Source organism: Selaginella moellendorffii, unplaced genomic scaffold (genome assembly GCF_000143415.4).
Source record: "Selaginella moellendorffii unplaced genomic scaffold, v1.0 SELMOscaffold_36, whole genome shotgun sequence".
Classification (NCBI taxonomy): domain Eukaryota; kingdom Viridiplantae; phylum Streptophyta; class Lycopodiopsida; order Selaginellales; family Selaginellaceae; genus Selaginella; species Selaginella moellendorffii.
This window is the reverse complement of record NW_003314297.1, coordinates 336,671-353,912: the sequence shown is the minus strand read 5'-3', so window position 1 is coordinate 353,912 and position 17,242 is coordinate 336,671. Positions and strand designations below refer to the sequence as shown.

General features: G+C 43.8%; 5 protein-coding genes across 5 annotated transcripts; 4 read left to right on the top strand and 1 right to left on the bottom strand.

The window, feature by feature from the left end:
• The first annotated feature begins 132 nt into the window (after positions 1-132).
• Positions 133-3,148, top strand: LOC9653188 (rop guanine nucleotide exchange factor 7). The gene is made up of 7 exons (XM_002978126.2): positions 133-845; positions 1,138-1,254; positions 1,377-1,531; positions 1,588-1,662; positions 1,743-2,042; positions 2,110-2,496; positions 2,554-3,148. Exons 1-7 carry the CDS (start codon positions 563-565, stop codon positions 2,968-2,970), a joined length of 1,734 nt encoding a protein of 577 aa, XP_002978172.2. The 5' UTR covers positions 133-562; the 3' UTR covers positions 2,971-3,148.
• Positions 3,149-3,299: 151 nt separating this feature from the next.
• On the top strand, positions 3,300-10,404 carry LOC9657832 (callose synthase 12). The gene is made up of 30 exons (XM_024683151.1): positions 3,300-3,423; positions 3,473-3,654; positions 3,732-3,848; positions 3,896-3,988; positions 4,049-4,140; positions 4,191-4,314; positions 4,361-4,495; positions 4,548-4,624; positions 4,683-4,752; positions 4,805-4,915; positions 4,964-5,084; positions 5,134-5,257; positions 5,311-5,509; positions 5,557-5,609; positions 5,660-5,720; positions 5,780-5,861; positions 5,914-5,957; positions 6,006-6,092; positions 6,145-6,239; positions 6,294-6,378; positions 6,424-6,515; positions 6,561-6,642; positions 6,693-7,016; positions 7,068-7,358; positions 7,406-7,538; positions 7,607-7,760; positions 7,813-8,323; positions 8,376-8,741; positions 8,794-9,285; positions 9,347-10,404. Exons 2-30 carry the CDS (start codon positions 3,568-3,570, stop codon positions 10,295-10,297), a joined length of 5,253 nt encoding a protein of 1,750 aa, XP_024538919.1. The 5' UTR covers positions 3,300-3,423; positions 3,473-3,567; the 3' UTR covers positions 10,298-10,404.
• An 87-nt stretch (positions 10,405-10,491) lies between these two features.
• LOC9653187 lies at positions 10,492-11,106 on the bottom strand. The gene has a single exon (XM_002977953.2). It carries the CDS (start codon positions 11,104-11,106, stop codon positions 10,492-10,494), a length of 615 nt encoding a protein of 204 aa, XP_002977999.2.
• Positions 11,107-11,580: 474 nt separating this feature from the next.
• LOC9653186 (acyl-coenzyme A thioesterase 13) lies at positions 11,581-12,380 on the top strand. Its single transcript, XM_002978124.2, has 3 exons — positions 11,581-11,727; positions 11,777-11,920; positions 11,984-12,380. Exons 1-3 carry the CDS (start codon positions 11,581-11,583, stop codon positions 12,140-12,142), a joined length of 450 nt encoding a protein of 149 aa, XP_002978170.1. The 3' UTR covers positions 12,143-12,380.
• A 25-nt stretch (positions 12,381-12,405) lies between these two features.
• On the top strand, positions 12,406-13,264 carry LOC112349220 (NDR1/HIN1-like protein 3). The gene has a single exon (XM_024683275.1). It carries the CDS (start codon positions 12,480-12,482, stop codon positions 13,227-13,229), a length of 750 nt encoding a protein of 249 aa, XP_024539043.1. The 5' UTR covers positions 12,406-12,479; the 3' UTR covers positions 13,230-13,264.
• The last annotated feature ends 3,978 nt before the right edge of the window (positions 13,265-17,242 follow it).

Genomic DNA, 17,242 nt, shown 5'->3' with positions numbered 1-17,242 from the left:
GCAAACACGTGGCATGGATTTTTTCCGTTACCTTCTTTTAGGCGCAAGGGTAAATAGGGTAAATATGTTAAAAAAATTATAAAGGTGGAATTTTTTTTCTATTTTTTTGAGCAAAAGAAGGCCTTTGCGAAGCGGGGGATGAAGACAAAGAGATATCGGCAATCTTTGTTTTCAAGTAGCGTCTCCCATAATTCATCGCTCCGATTCTTCCTCGTCTTCCATCGCACAGAGAAGATTTCCTCCTCTGGGCGGCCATTCCACCAAGTCGCGCCTCGCGAGCCTCGCGCGATCGATCAATCTGTGTGTCTTGCCATTGCATTGCGATCGATCGACTGATTCATCATTTCGGTCACGCCATCGCACCGAGAGCGCTCGACAGCGGCGAGGGATTTCGCTACCACTCGCTTCGATCATCGCTGTCGCCAGAAGACTTAATCATTCTCCCATGCGCAGCATCGCTTCTTAGATTTCTCCTCTTGGTCGTTCTTGCGATTGCTAGGTGGGTGGAGCTCCGGCCAGTTTTTCTTCTCTTTCTTGGATGGGGGCGAAATAGCTTCTGTCAATGGATAGCAGTGAGGATTTGCTCGACGGCCTGAGCTCCAGCACTAGCTACGACGCCAGAATTTGCCGCGACGATCCGGAGGAGCTCCTGGAAGATTTCGCCAGCACTAGCAGCAGCGATGCGTCGCCGCTGGGATGGCCGCTTTGCAGGCGGGAGCGCTCCTATTCCGAGGTCTCGTGTTCTTCTACCACGAAATCTGTGAGCACTAGCAGCCTGAATAGCAAGAGCGTGAGCAGCTTCGCGTGGGAGGAGAAGAGGGTCAAGCGTGAAACCAATGCCTCTGGTACGTTGGTACTTTTTTTATCGTTCGTTCTTTAAGAATCCAATGCAACCACCATGTTTGCTTGCTTGCTTGTGCTGAGTGTTTGTCCAGTGAGAGTAGTGTTTCACCACAAAGATTGGGAGAAGCCAATCGGATGAATGGGAGTCACAAAGTTTTTGGATGAATGAGAGTCTAGTGTTTCTCCACAAAGTTTTTGGATGAATGAGAGCCTAGTGCTTCTCAAGGTTTTGGATGAGAGTGGTGTTCTTTTCTATTCTCTTCGATCGACATGACATATTTTTTGTTCTTTCAGAAGTAGAGATGATGAAGGAGAAGTTTGCGAAGCTTCTTCTTGGAGAAGACATGTCCGGAGGCGCCAAAGGCGTTTGCACAGCGCTCGCGATTTCCAACGCCATCACAAATCTTGCTGGTAGAGTACTTGATTTGAGCTCTCTCTTTGTCCTCGTACTCTGGCTTGGCTATACTTGTAGAGCTGACGAGCTACCTTTTGTTTTTGTTGGCTTGTTTTTTTTTTTCTTCTTTACGATACAGCGTCCGTGTTTGGAGAGCTTTGGAGGTTGGAGCCTCTGTCTCACGAAAGAAAAACAATGTGGCGACGGGAAATGGAGTGGCTTCTCTCCGTAAGCGACTACATTGTGGAGCTGGTTCCTTCCTGGCAGAGCTTCAGAGATGGAAGCAATCTGGAGGTCATAGCCAGATCTCTTTTTTCTCCTCTTTTTTCCTTGACACATGTGCTTTGCAGGTTATGGTGACCAGGCCTCGCTCAGACATCCACATCAATCTGCCCGCATTGCGAAAACTGGACACAATGCTACTGGTAAGTCAGCACCAGAATTTTGGAGTTTAGAATGGTTTGTTTTCTTCTTTCTTAGCCAGTCTTGTTTTTGTTGCATGTAGGAGTCCCTCGATAGCTACAAAGAGACAGACTTCTGGTATGTGGAACAAGGAATCATTCTCTCCGAGAAAGACGACACCAACAAGAACAACAACAAGCAGCACTCGCTGCAAAGGCAGGAAGAGAAATGGTGGCTTCCAACGCCTCGGGTGCCTCCCAATGGACTCTCGGACGAAGCCAGGAAGAGCCTCCAGAACCAACGAGACTGCACGAGTCAGATCCTCAAGGCAGCCGTGGCGATCAACGGGCAAGTCCTTTCGGAGATGGAGGTCCCGGACTTGTTCTGGGAATCGCTCCCAAAGGTACACACTTAAGTTGCATCCAGCTTTGTCACGGTTTCATTCTGTAAAGATGGCTGGTCTCGTGTAGAATGGCAAGTCCTGCCTTGGAGAGGTGATGTACCGAGGACTGACAGCCGAAAAGTTCTCTCCGGACGCACTCCTCCAACACTTGAATCTCTCGACCGAGCACAACGCACTCGAGGCGGCCAACCGAGTGGAGGCCGCCATCCACATCTGGCAGCGGAAGATCCATCAACAGAAGCACCAGCAAATACAGCAGCAGCAGCAGCACCAGCAGAAAGACATGATCAAGCAAAATGCAAAGTCTTCGTGGGGAAAGGTGAAGGACTTCGTCGCCGAGATTGACAGGCAAACGCTCGTCGAGAGAGCGGAGAGCTTGCTTCTCAGCTTCAAGCAGCGGTTTCCAGGACTTCCCCAGAGCGTGCTTGACGTGAACAAGATCCAATACAACCGGGTAAAGATCTTTCAAAGCTTCGTTCGAGTTTCTCATGAGAGCTTTCTTTCGTTCTAGGACGTTGGTCACTCCATTCTGGAGAGCTACTCGCGGGTGTTGGAGAGCTTGGCATTCAACATCCTCGCTCGGATCGACGACGTCTTGTTCATCGACGACGCTGCCAGACAAGGCCGAATCAACTCCCCGGCAGTAACAGCAGCAGCTCACTCGAATCTAAACAGCAGCATCATCCGGCGAGGAAGAGCCTCGGGACACTTCCAGATACGAACTCCATACGCAACTCCATTCGCCTCGCCGAATTGCTCGCCACCTCCAGCGCCGGTGGGCTCGCCAAAGAAGACGAACTCTCCCACGCCCCTCGGCAAGGCCGCCGCGGGGCGGTACGGCGGCGTACGGGCGGTCGACGATCTCGTCGCCCAGAAGCGGTCGTACGCGCGGAACATGAAGCTCGTAAGCCCGCCTGGAAGGGACTGAGAAAGAGAAAAGCTCCCAGAGAAGTTACCATGGTTGAAGTTTACCCCCGTGTAAGTAAAAACACGATCACCTGGAAAGTTCTTCCCTGAATGCGAGCACTTCCCATTTAATTTTTCGATCGCTTTGATCGAATCGATATTGAAGTTGGTGATCGGTCGAGACTTCCATGCGCAAAAAATTTACTGCACGAGTGCTACATTTTCTCTCCATGGTTTTTAATGGATGTAAAGCTCAAGGAAAATCCACAAAGATCTCGCATTGGAAAGTCCGTATACAGGTTTATCTAACGGCTAGGAACAGTATCAATTCGATTGCTTCCGTTGGAAAAAGGCGCATCTGGGGCCGTCAAGAGACGGGCAATGACGGGCGCGTTTTTCTCTTTCCTCGCGGGATCGCGGATAGTGGTGCCCGGCTGAAGCACATTTCTAGGGTTCCAGCTCCGGGCGACGTCAGGTACGCGCTTCCAGATCGTCGGTCTAAGATTGCATGTGTGCGGCAGCAGGGAGGATGCGTCCCGAGTAGTTCTTCGCGAGATCGAGCTCAGCTGTCAGTTCTAGGGTTCTAGCGTGGTTCTAGCTCGTAGCAGCAACAGCGAGGATGAATCCAGCTCTGCCCGGGGCCGCGTATAACATCATTCCTGTGCACGATGTCTTGGCGGATCACGTCGCGCTACATTTTCCAGAGGTACGGCGCGATTCTATTTTTCTAGCAAAAGCTTAGTTTTTTGTGTATCTCTCGTATTGATGTTTGTTTGCGTGTAGGTCCGGGCAGCTGTTGCCGCACTACAGACGGTGGGAGAATTGAGAAAACCTCCCGGTTTTCAATGGAGACAAGGGATGGATCTTCTCGATTGGCTTCAAGGTTTCTTTGGATTTCAGGTGCGTGTCATCTCTGAGGAGCTAGTTTGACTCAAGCTGTTATCCAGGAAGGAAATGTGAAGAACCAAAGAGAGCATTTGATACTTCTGCTTGCGAACTCGCAAATGAGAGTCACGCCACCGCCAGACCCCATCGATCGGGTAAGGTTACTTCGTGTGCTAGTTTCTGTCTTTCGTTCATCGTGGTTTAAACTTGTGCAGCTAGACCAGAAGGTGGTAGTCAAGCTACGTAAGAAAGTGCTCAAGAATTACAGACTATGGTGCAGCTTCATGGGACGGCCAAACAAACTCAAGTACTGGAGATGCTTCATTGATTCTAACTCTTTACATTTTTATGAACTAGAGTATATGACGGAAGGGTGGATGAGAGGCTGGAGCTACTTTATATATCACTCTACTTTCTTGTGTGGGGTGAGGCAGCCAACCTTCGGTTTATGCCCGAGTGCCTCGCCTTCATATTCCACAATGTAAGTTCTCTCTTCCACACGTTTGTGGGCTGAAATGGGGTCCCAGATGGTTGACGAGCTGAATCAAATACTGGAAGACTACATTGACGAAATGTCAGCCATGCCTGTTCGCCCTGTAAGCCACGGGGAAAATGGGTATTTGAAGAACGTGATTACTCCACTATATGCCATCGTCAAAGAAGTGAGTTGAGAACCATTAAGACCGTAATTTTGTAACGTATGTTTCACGGCAGGAAGCTGCGGCAAGCAAGGATGGTAAAGCTCCTCATTCGGCATGGAGGAATTACGATGATATGAACGAATACTTTTGGTATGAAGTTCCTGCTATGGATATCTAACAGTTTTCTTGCACATGTTTACCTGCTCAGGAGTAACAGATGCTTTCAACATTTAGGATGGCCATTGAACTTGGGAAGCAATTATTTTGTTAAGCCTGCGGTATGCTAGCACTGTAAGCTGAACTTGTTAACTTACTCTTAAGTTTCCACAGGGCATGCTGACACATAAAGTTGGAAAAACTGGATTTGTAGAGCAACGCTCCTTCTGGAACTTATACAGGAGTTTTGATCGCCTATGGGTTATGTATATACTTTTCTTGCAGGTACATTGTGCACATATGTTGTCCTTTTAACAGCACCATTTTGTACAGGCATCAATTCTAATTACTTGGGAGGAAGCAGGGCCTCCATGGACTGCACTACGACAAAAAGATATCTCGCTACACCTTTTTAGTTTATTCATTACCTGGGCTGGGCTCCGCATCCTTCAAGGTAAACAAGATCTTTGCAAGCCATATTGACGCTTGATATTTGGGTTCAGCTGTGTTGGACATTTGGATGCAAAGGCGACTTATGTCAAGAGAGACCATGATGTTTGGAGTAAGAATGGTCTTAAAGGTCGTTACGGGCGTTGTTTGGGTTATAGTATTTGCAGTCCTTTACAGGTAACTAGATCAGACTCTTATCGGCGGGTTTACTAAACTTTTTGTCCGAGCAGTCAAATGTGGCGCCAGCGCCGGCAGGACGGATTTTGGTCGAACGCAGCAAACCAGCGGCTGAAAATGTTAATTGAAGCTGCATTGGTATTTATAGCCCCGGAAGTTCTAGCTCTACTGCTCTTCATATTACCCTGGGTGCGGAACTTCATCGAGAACAAGGACTGGAAAATCTTCAACTTGATGACGTGGTGGTTTCAGGTATGCTGAATTCAAATACGCAGCTTTTGCTGATTCTAATAATGCAGACGAGGCTTTTTGTCGGCCGTGGGTTACGTGAGAGTCTTTATGACAACATAAAGTGAGTATTTCTGGATTCCTCCTACTGCTGAGTTTTGTGATAAAAATCAGGTACACATTATTCTGGATAATGGTTTTGGCGGCTAAGTTTTCTTTTAGCTACGCATTCCAGGTGCCCCACATTTTTATCAGAAGCCATTGTAATCGTTTTTTTCTTTTTTTCTAAAACAGATCAGTCCACTAGTGCGACCAACAAGAGCCACACTTCGGACTACAAACGTCGAATACAGGTGGCACCAGTTCTTTGGAAGAGGTATGCTGATGATCGTCTTTTAGAGTACAAGCTTACTCCGTTTATATTACAGGAAATCGTATTGCAGCGGTATGTTTGTGGGCTCCGGTTGTGCTGGTACGTCTCTTTTCTGCTTGGAATATAAAATTGACCGAGTTAGTTCAGGTTTATTTTATGGACACACAAATTTGGTACTCTGTGTTCTCGTCATTAGTTGGTGCCTTGATTGGCCTATTTTCACATATTGGTGAGGTATGCGCTCTCTTTTGAAGAAGTTGCCACATTCATTGTTGTTACACTTCAGATCAGAAGCATCCATCAATTCAGATTGCGGTTTCCTTTCTTTGCTAGTGCCATTCAGTTCAACCTTATGCCTGAAGAATCACTCTTAAGGCCCAGGTACTTGTTTTCTGTACTTTTGCCCACTGTTCTAATGGGAGAACTTGCATGCAGGTTATGGGGAAGTTGGTCGGCAGCATTTAAAGACTTGATGCACAGGTTAAAACTTCGTTACGGATTTGGGTCTCCCTACAAGAAGGTAATAAACAGTTGCAATAGGTAGTGTTCTAACGAGTATTGGCAGATTGAGGCCAAACAAATAGAAGGGCGGCGGTTTGCGCACGTTTGGAATCAAATTATTAACACCTTCAGAGAGGAAGATCTGGTTTCCAACAGGTATTAGCAGTAGTTACGTGCGGCTACTAATCTTTTTACCTGTAGCGAAATCAATTTGCTGGAAGTTCCGACTCCCAAGTGGAACATCTCTGTGCTGCAATGGCCAGCGTTTTTATTGGGAAACGAGGTACATTAGTTCGTTATTTTTTTCTTTTCTTTTACGAACTTCATCTTCAGATTTTAATGGCTCTTGGGCAAGCTAGAGATTGGCAGGATACTGACAGGAGGTTGTGGAGAAAGATTTGTAAAAACGAATTCCGTCCATCCGCTGTGATCGAATGCTATGAAAGCCTGAAACATATACTTCTTCGCAAAATTATCAACGAGGAAAGCGAAGATCACGCTACCCTGACTCGCCTGTTTGAACAGATCGACAGCGCTCTTAGCCAGGGGAAGTTTTGCAACGAATACAACCTTTATGAGCTTCCTAACATTCACTCGCGGGTATTGCCTTTGATAGCAGCATTGTTAAAAAGGCCGACTCAGGAGGACACGAAAGAGGTTTGCCCGAGTTATTTCCGTGCTTAATTTTGTAAAAAGCATGTTTTTCAGGTAGTAACGGCTCTACAAAATCTATTTGATGTTGTAGTGCGCGATTTTCCAAAGCACAAAGGTCTTCAAGACTATTTAATACCGCGGAGAAATGATCAACCACTTCCTTTCGTTGAGTCTATTATTCTACCAGACCCTGAAGACAACGATTTCTTCCCTCAGCTGAAACGAGTACACATTGTATTAAGTACTAAAGAGTCTATTTCACGTGTTCCGCACAACTTGGAAGCAAGGCGACGCATTTCCTTTTTCAGTAACTCTCTCTTTATGACAATGCCTCGCGCTCCTCAGGTGAGTGTTTCTTGAAATCTTGTTTAGCTTACTTCCTTCTTTCACAGGTGGAAAAGATGTTGTCCTTTAGTGTTTTAACACCCTACTATAGCGAATCCGTTTTGTACACCAAGAACGAGCTCCTTGATGAAAATGAGGAGGGAGTCTCAATTCTGTTTTACCTCCAAAAGATATTTCCAGGTTTCTGCTTTGCTGTTTCTAGACGCAAGTGCTGAACTTTCTTTTTCTTTTTTGTTTTTGTTACGAAGACGAGTGGATCAACTTCTTGGAACGTATGAGCAGTCTTGGCATAAAAGAATCTGATTTGTGGACTGCGGACAAAGGTCTGGAACTTCGCCTTTGGGCCTCTTACCGTGGCCAGACTCTCGCACGTACCGTACGTGGAATGATGTACTACAACAGGTTTGTCTCACATGTTTCTGCTGATTGGTTGGTGCTCAGCCTGTTTATACAGAGCTTTGCAGATTCAAGCTTTTCTAGATTCGGCATCGGAAAATGATCTTCACGGCTACCGTGAAATGCTGTCGCGGGCGTCAAGCATGGCTGACGATAGTAGGAACGGGTCACACGTACACCGAGACTCGTTTGGTCACGGACAAAGCGGCTCGCTTTACAAGGAGGAGCAATACCGAGCAGCGTCAAGCTTGAAGTTCACGTACGTGGTGGCCTGTCAGATATATGGCAACCAGAAAGCCAAGAACGAACACCAGGCAGAAGAGATACTTTTCCTCATGCAGAAGTTCGAAGCTTTGCGCATTGCATACGTGGACGAGGTTCCGGGACGAGACGCGAAAACTTTCTACTCGGTTCTCGTTAAATACGATCCTGCCAGCAATCAAGAGGTTGAGATTTACAGGATCCAGTTACCTGGTCCACTAAAGCTAGGCGAAGGGAAGCCTGAGAACCAGAACCACGCTTTAATCTTTACCAGAGGCGAAGCTGTTCAGACGATTGACATGAATCAGGTATGCTCTATAATATTAGACATATTTGTGCTAAGCCTCTCCGTTTTTACAGGATAACTATTTTGAAGAAGCGCTGAAAATGCGAAACTTGCTCCAAGAGTTCACGCGCTATTATGGTATGCGAAAGCCTACTATTCTTGGAGTTCGTGAGCATGTCTTTACGGGATCAGTCTCCTCACTCGCGCATTTCATGTCATCTCAAGAATCTAGTTTTGTTACACTTGGCCAGCGAGTCTTAGCTAATCCACTCAAAGTGAGAATGCATTACGGGCATCCAGACGTCTTCGACAGGCTCTGGTTTATCTCCCGAGGTGGAATTAGCAAGGCTTCGAGAGTTATCAACATCAGCGAGGACATTTTTGCGGGTTTTAACTGCACTCTCAGGGGAGGAAACGTTACTCACCACGAATACATCCAGGTTTGTGGCTATTTTAGCAGTGACATACTTACACCTCATGTCTTCTGTATAGGTTGGCAAGGGTCGAGATGTTGGATTAAATCAGATAGCTCTATTTGAGGCTAAGGTGGCCAGTGGCAACGGTGAACAAACTTTGAGCCGGGATGTTTATCGCCTTGGACACCGACTGGACTTTTTCCGCATGCTTTCTTTCTACTACACAACAGTCGGGTTTTACTTGAACAACATGATGGTGGTCCTGACGGTGTATGCTTTTCTCTGGGGCCGAGTATATCTGGCTTTGAGCGGAGTTGAGCGTGGACTTCTGTCCAGTTCAACTAGTAACAGCGCTCTCACGGCAGCACTGAATCAGCAGTTTATCGTGCAGCTGGGACTTTTCACTGCGCTCCCAATGATTGTGGAGAACTCCATTGAGCGAGGATTCTCAAAGGCCGTCTGGGACTTTTTTACTATCCAGCTTCAACTAGCCTCTATGTTTTTCACATTTTCTATGGGCACCAAGACTCACTATTTTGGAAGAACTCTTCTTCATGGCGGTGCCAAGGTAATTCAGTTTTACGCATTGTGTGGCTTGCCGTTTAATAGTTTTGTTTTTCTGGATGCAGTATCGTGCAACCGGACGAGGATTTGTTGTGAAGCACGAGCGGTTTGCGGAGAACTACAGGCTCTACTCAAGAAGCCACTTCATCAAAGGCCTCGAACTCGCCCTTCTCCTGGTCGTTTACGAGGCATACGGTTCCTTCAGCAAGGACACAGTGGTCTACATTCTTCTCACATTCTCAAGCTGGTTCTTGGCACTGACATGGATCCTGGCACCATTCGTTTTCAACCCGTCGGGATTCGACTGGCTCAAAACCGTGGACGACTACGAGGATTTCTTCAACTGGGTGTTCTACAGAGGAGGGGTCCTGGTAAAGGCTGACCAGAGCTGGGAATCTTGGTGGGACGAAGAGCAGGATCATTTGCGAACGACAGGCATATGGGGAAAAGTTTTCGAGGTGATCCTCTCCCTGCGCTTCTTCTTCTTCCAATACGGCATTGTCTACCAGCTTGGCATCGCGAACCACAGCACCAGTATTCTGGTTTATCTCCTCTCGTGGATATACGTGGTGGTGGCGTTCTTGCTTCACAAGATACTATCCTTCGCTCACGAGAAGTACGCGACGAGGGAGCACCTCACTTACAGAGCAATCCAGGCATTCGCGTTGTTCTTCTCGGTGCTGGTGCTCATCCTCCTCATCGAGCTTACAAGCTTTAGGTTCTTGGACTTGATCGTCAGCTTGTTGGCTTTCCTCCCCACTGGTTGGGGACTGCTACAGATTGCACAGGTGCTGCGAAGGCCTTTTCTCGAGAGAACAGGAATGTGGCCAACGGTGGTGACGGTGGCTCGCCTCTACGAGCTCGGCATTGGGATCTTAGTCATGGTTCCGACCGCGGTTCTATCTTGGCTGCCAGGATTCCAGGCAATGCAGACGAGGATCCTTTTCAACCAGGCCTTCAGCAGAGGCCTCCAGATCTCCAGGATTCTCGTCGGCAAAAGGCCAAAATCCTACTGAGAAGAAGATTAAAAGGCATGTCTTTTTTGAAGAACTATCTCACAGTTTCCAGATTGTGTATGTAGTTAACGCGACTTTGATAGGAAAAGAGTATATCACGCCTGTAAGTTCGTTTTTGTCTTATTTCCATCACACATACTTCACACAACTTTCGTTTGTATTGCCCGAGTCACCTTCGCTCTCGCTAGCCTTTTTCACTTTGGGGGCTTGACAAGCAGGCCCTTGCTGAGATTTATCATCGGGTACGACGTCCCCTTGGGAGGAGGATCATAGTTCGGGAAAGCAAAAGCTCCGAGATGATCCGGCAAGGTGTAGATGGAGACATCCTGGCTGGCCCCGCTTCCGCGGTCATTCCAGACGAGCACCAGCGCCCCGGCATCGATGAACTGGACGAGATCGCTCTTGACAAGGACCTGGCCTTGAACTTCCGAGGTGGTGGGAGGAGCTCGTCCACGATCTTTCTTGAAGAAGGCCGGAGACAGGCAGTGGAAGCCGATGGGAACTTTGTCCTTCTTGATCCCCCAGACGGTGTAGTCGTCGGCGCGGCTGCTGCCCCAGATTTGCTCCCACCACTGGGGACCGCCAAGAACAGCGATGGTGCCCTGGGCTCCCGAGAGGAAGGAGAAGGCCGGCTTTTGGAGATGGCCGGCGGCGGGAGTTTGTCCCAGATACTGGGGGAGTGGATTCTTGAGCGCTGGCTTCCAGGCCGAGAGGTCCCTGACGGCACGAGAGCCCGAATCGTTGTACTGCTGCACTCCAGGAATGTAGGAGTAGAAGAAACGCGCGTGGTCGGCTCGAGCATCTAGCATGAGAGTCGTCAACTTTAAGGATTTGGGAGAGTTCTTTCTACTACACACGTACCTTTGGATGTTTCGCTGGCCATTGAACAGACAAAACAGTGACTGCGTTGGAATGAATGGATTTCTTCTTTTTTATTTGTGTGGAGTTGAGGTGAGGCCAGGTCCAGTTTTACGACTTATCGTGCAAGGCCTCGTGCATATACGTAAATGTCGCCAAAGAAAACTAAAGAAAACTATGGCCGCCATTGACAAGAGCCGGTCAGGCTTCACAAAAACAAAATGAGCGAAAGTACAAAAAAGTACCAAAGGTTAAAATAAGGTTAAAACAGTTAATATTAATACATTAATTAAGTTAACTTAAACAAATAACGTTTTCCCTGTACCTTTTAAGCTAGAAAATTATATTTTCTATAAAGCAAAAGTTTACTGTTAAAAGGACCTGGATAAAAGTAACTATGAATTATAATAGAGCCCTAATTAGCTATGGCGTTGGCAGCAGGCCGTGCAGTCTTGGAGGCGCTCAGGAGCTCTCCCGGTGGCTTTGATGCGCGTGTCCTCGAGCGAGTGGAGATCAAGGCCGCCGACGCAGGCCGGATCCTCTGCGCCATTCGCGTGCCCGCCAATCTCGCCGTATGTAGTAAGATCCGTGATCCCCTCTCCGGTATAACTGTGTTTGTAGAATGGATATGGAACGCTCCACGGTGGAGCCATTGCCACGCTCATCGACTGCGTGAGCACCATGGCGGTGCTCACAGTGGGTGGCACTAACACGGGCGTCTCGATCGACCTCAGCATCACTTACGTCTCGGCCGCCAGGATCGATGTGAGTTTGGAGTCAAGAGCAAGGATCCAAGAACTCTTAAACTGGTTTCCTTTTCTCTCCCAGGATGAGCTCGAGATCGAGTCTAAAGTTTTGAAGAAGGGGAAGAACGTTGTGATGCTATCGGCCGAGGTGAGGAGAGCTGGGAAGAATGGCGAGATTGTGGCGAGTGGGCATCACACCAAGTACTTCTCGCGGCCATCGTTGTTTACCTCCAAGCTGTGAGTTTTACCTCCCATCGATCATCTAGTAGAAATATCATCTACGATCTAGACGATCTCTGGAGCGTAAGAAAGACAAGTATGGAGAGAGAACACAAATGAAAGAATTTGTTTCTCTGGCAATCCTGGAGTTTAAAACTCAAACACAATGCTCGAGAAAAAGTTTCTTGAGAAACACGAAGTGTTATGCTTCTACAGGAAAACAAAGATCTAACAAGCAAATTAAAAAACTAGAGAGTTTGTAACATTTTGCTTTCCTCTCTTGTTGCCGAGTGTAAAGTTATGCTTTCGATTGAGATCAAAGCAAACAGCTTAAAGCTCACAATGCGTCAAACACACTGATGCCTTGGCACCTTCTCCGCGAAACACATCACTTGGATCAAACAGGAGTGAGCACAGACACTGACAGATCAAAGGAGCAAATGGAACAACAAGACGAGCACGACGCCCACAAGAACTTCGCCTCCAGGTACCTGTGCCACCCCAATCCCGCCATCGCGATCCTGACATGGATCGTCACCATTCTCCTCATCCTCGGCTTGCTCTTCGCGTGCCTGCTGCTCGTCACTTACATCGCCTTCCACCCCAAATCGCCCAAGGTCCACATCCGCGACATCGCCGTCCGGCACCTCGGGGCCGTCATAGCCTCGCCCACCACCTTCTTCTCCACGGCGCTCCTCAAGGCGGACCTGGGCTTGATCCTCGACGTGGCCAATCCAAACACGCGCCTCAAGATCCTCTTCGATGACATCCACCTCAACGTCTTCTTCGACGACATCCGGGTGGGCGAGGCTGTGCTCGCGGGGTTCTCGCAGGCCAAGCGCTCAGCCTTGGCGAGCGTGGAGAAGGACGTGGAGTCGGACGGCGTGGTGCTGCCGCGGGCGGTGGCCTCCAGCTTGCTGAGGGCGCTGGCGCAGCAGAGGATCTCGTTCCGGGTGGTGATTCGAGTGAAGATCCGGTTCCAGATCGGGAAGCTCAAGACGCCCAGGCTGAAGTTTGTGGAGAGGTGCGATTTGGATGTGAGGCCCCTGGCCACCTTCACCAGGGAGAGCGTGCTTAGAAAGAACTGTGACTCTGATATCAAGTTATGATATTGAATAAGTATCTTGAATATTCTAGAAATATTCGTTACACCCAGGTTTTCTATAGGTTAATATTAATAACCTTTACCTAATATTAATATAAACCTGTTTTATATTCAATTTTGTCTATTTATCAAAAATATAATGGATGAGATTTAATTTTAAAACAAATATGAAAAAACTAAATAAGGAGTCTAAGTCTTTTTATAAGTATAAATTATAACCATTGAATTTCAAATAAAGAGCTTATATAAATTTTAAATTATCTATATATATAAATTATACCATCTCATATTGTGTGTATATATATAAAAATAAGTTAGATAATTCTATTTGTAAACACAAGCATGGCTTTCATGTAATATAAGTGAAATTCTTCATTATTGTCACCATTCACATCCACCGTATCTAGCCCTTGGTAGTCTTGGAAATGGGGCTTCATAATCATAACTTGCTTGTAAACATAAGAGCTTCTAGAATTTTAGATTATCGTGTATACATATGCTCTATCATTATAATGAAATCCTACTTTGCTATATATATATATTCTTTTCTACGCATGCCAAATATCTAGGGAAGTAGACTGCAAGGAAATATAAATTATATTATAGTGGCAAAGCACATTGGCACGCTTGCAAGGAAATATAAATTATATTATAGTGGCAAAGCACATTGGCACACTACTATTCTCTCATGTGAGATTGCCTTTCAGTCTTGGAAATGTAGATAAAATTGATTCTTTGATGTGATATTACTTTTGAGTCTTTTGAAAAATTTTGATTTTTTAATTATTATTCACAAACAACTCCTGAAAAATTTTAATGAGGATTCACTGCAAAAACATACCTTGGTCTTATCATATGAGAGGATTGCGATATAGGCAGGCAACAGAGCTTTTGATATGAATTAAAACATAAATTACAAATGTCATAAAAAGTTTTATAGAGTAGATTTCTTGGTGTTTTCTGCCATGCTATTCATTTCTTCATTTCTCTTGCTTTAGATTATTGTTTTAGAAGTAATAGAAGCATTTTTATCAATCGTGATAGTGGTCTCTACATTCTTAAATGGGTAATAAAAACCAAGAGTGTAATATAGAGGTTGTGGTAGTGAAACAAAATTAACATTCTTACATTCCTTTGCACTACAACTCTTACTTACAGATCTTATATTTTCTTTGCTTCCCATTTTCTCAAAAACCTTAAAAAATCTTTTGAATGAAGAAATAGTATCTACAATTGTAAAAGTATTCAAAATATTAAGTAGTCAAATCAAAATATGATAATTGTAACAATAGTCATAATAAAATAATATAGCTTTCCAAAAGGTAAGTTCTCGTGAACTTTGTCTTTTCTAAACAATTCAATCTTATAGAAACTTTTATCTTAAATATTTACTTAGATATTTATATATTAAATATTTTAAAGTTTGCTAGAACCTTCATTTATTCAATTTAAATTTCCTTTGTAGAAATTTTAGTTGACCATGTTGATTTGAGTTGACTTGTAATTGAGCTCAACTCGTGAGCTCAACTCAACTTTGGACCATCTCCCCCAGCAATAAACATCACAGCTATGACTACATCTTCACCCTAACATAGGCAATAATAGTATTAATCTCCATTAGAATATAAGTATCTCTCATAAGAAGTGGAATTGAAGCACATATAGCTAAGTGGGAGAGATGATATCTTATAACATTATGCCAATCAAAGACTATTGTTTAGGGTAAGTGTATGCATAAGTCTCACAAGATCTTGACAAAGAGCTGGCCACAATATGCCTAACTTGATTCGCTCTAACATATTTAGTTTCATACCAAAGAAGAGGCTCTGAAAGCAAACGCCAAATTATATAAGCATCTTAAATGGCCTTTAACAAAGATGATGCAATTGTTAGAAGGCATTATCACTATTGTTAGTATATCTAAATATGCACTTGAAGACACCTGAGAGAAGACTTCAATTTGCACAATTGATTATGCTTAAACTATTGTACCATTGCAATGCTATCATTTAAAGATATGTGAGAAACTCCCGTTAGATGCTAGGTATCATCCCAAGAATGATAGGTGGCAATCATTTTAAAATTATCAAACTAATGGTACATATCATCTGGAAGATTGTTACAAACACTACTATCAACTAAGTTTAATTATTCAATTGCAGCCACATAGCTTCAAGTAATTACACCAAGTAAGAGGAGAAGGAGGTTGCTGCAAAGGAGGAGTACACTACTCTACCATAAAAATAAATGAAAAGAAGAAAAAAAAAGAGAAGAAATGAAAAAGCTATAAGAACAAGAGAAATCTAGATGATGCAAAAACATAAAACACAATAAGAGCAAAAAACCCTAGTTTATACATAGGAGTTACGCTAATAATAGTATATGCCATCATAGCTATACATCTGAACCTCATAGAAATAATTAATAATATCTCTAGTATTTATAATAATATCCCAAATAATATCCCATTATATCATTATCATATTATTATCTCCCAAAATAATATGGATGGCCATGAAATGAGGAAAGAAATGCATACTATGTGGATGTGGTGCTAAGACCTCTATTTCCTGTACACTTTGTGCAATCACATTGGTATTGTCAGGGTTTTGTAGACAATATCCATGAATGAATGCTGCATATGGGCTACAAACAAATAAAACAGGCCCAACTTGATAGACTCATACATATTTGGATTCACTTGAGCTAGCAAGTTCTTCATGCATCCTCGAAAGTATGCCACATTCTCACCCCCATTGACAAGGGAAAGAGCTTGTCAAAGCCAACTAGATACTAGATGTTGCAAAGTTTGTAAATCACAATGCCATATCACCCTACAAATATAGAGGAAATTCACAAATCTTCACCATATCATCCAATTGTATTATGTAGTCACCATGGGAAGTTTGGGAGCCTAGTTACTAGCTTTGTAATGAGTCCTACTTTATGCCGGTGCTCAGACTCGTGTCAAGGCAAAGTGATGGAAAAACTTTGCTCAAGGTGGTTCAAGAGCACATATCATTTGTTGGCAAAAAAGTTATAGAACTTGATAATTTCATATTACTGAGGTATACAAACATTGTATCTATATAGTATATACAGATACCGTGTATATAGTTTATAATTTTTTTTCCTGAGACTTTCAATTTTGCTAATGGGTATTTTGGCAAGATGATGAAATATTTGCTTGTATGTACAGATCCTTGTGACCTAATTATATGAAACTTGGAAGTGATGCCTCAGTATGGGAAACTTAAATGAATGGCAAATGAATTAGAAAAGGTGCTTGTTTACCATACTTGTCTTTTTTGCATGTTTAATCTATAAGCATCAAAGGCAGTTATGGAAAGTTGAGGAGGAATCTTAAATCTTTTCATTTCTTTTATTTTTATTCCAATTTATTTATGTACTTCTATTTCTGCTTTTATCACTTATATCTCTCCATGACTACTTATTGTGTTTCCTTGCTTTACTATTCCCTCTCCAGATCCCTTGGATCTGAAAGGCTCTTTGCTCAATAAAAGGGGCTATATCAAGTGTTATAGTAAGTTTGACTATAAGTTTATGAAATTTGGCATGATATTCAACATGCCAATCCTCCAGAAATTGTGCATGTGAAACGCTTTATACAAAGGGATCAAAAATAAATTGCACTACTTACAAATCCACAAGTGTCTCCTCATTATGTTCCTTCATATCCCAGGCCATCATAGTTTCTAGAAATAGTTTAAGGAATAGCAACTATTTAAATTCTAGTATTTGACAAATGGAGTTGGCAAATGAAGAGATATATGAAATATAGTTATACTTTATATATAAAAAGTATAACCATATATTCTTGACATTTGTTTAAACATGAAACACACTAATTTATATATATATATATATATATATATATATATATATATATATATATATATATATATATATATATATATATATATTTATAATAAATATATAATATTTTTTTTATATTAAAAATTAATATATATTTTTAATATATATATATATATATAT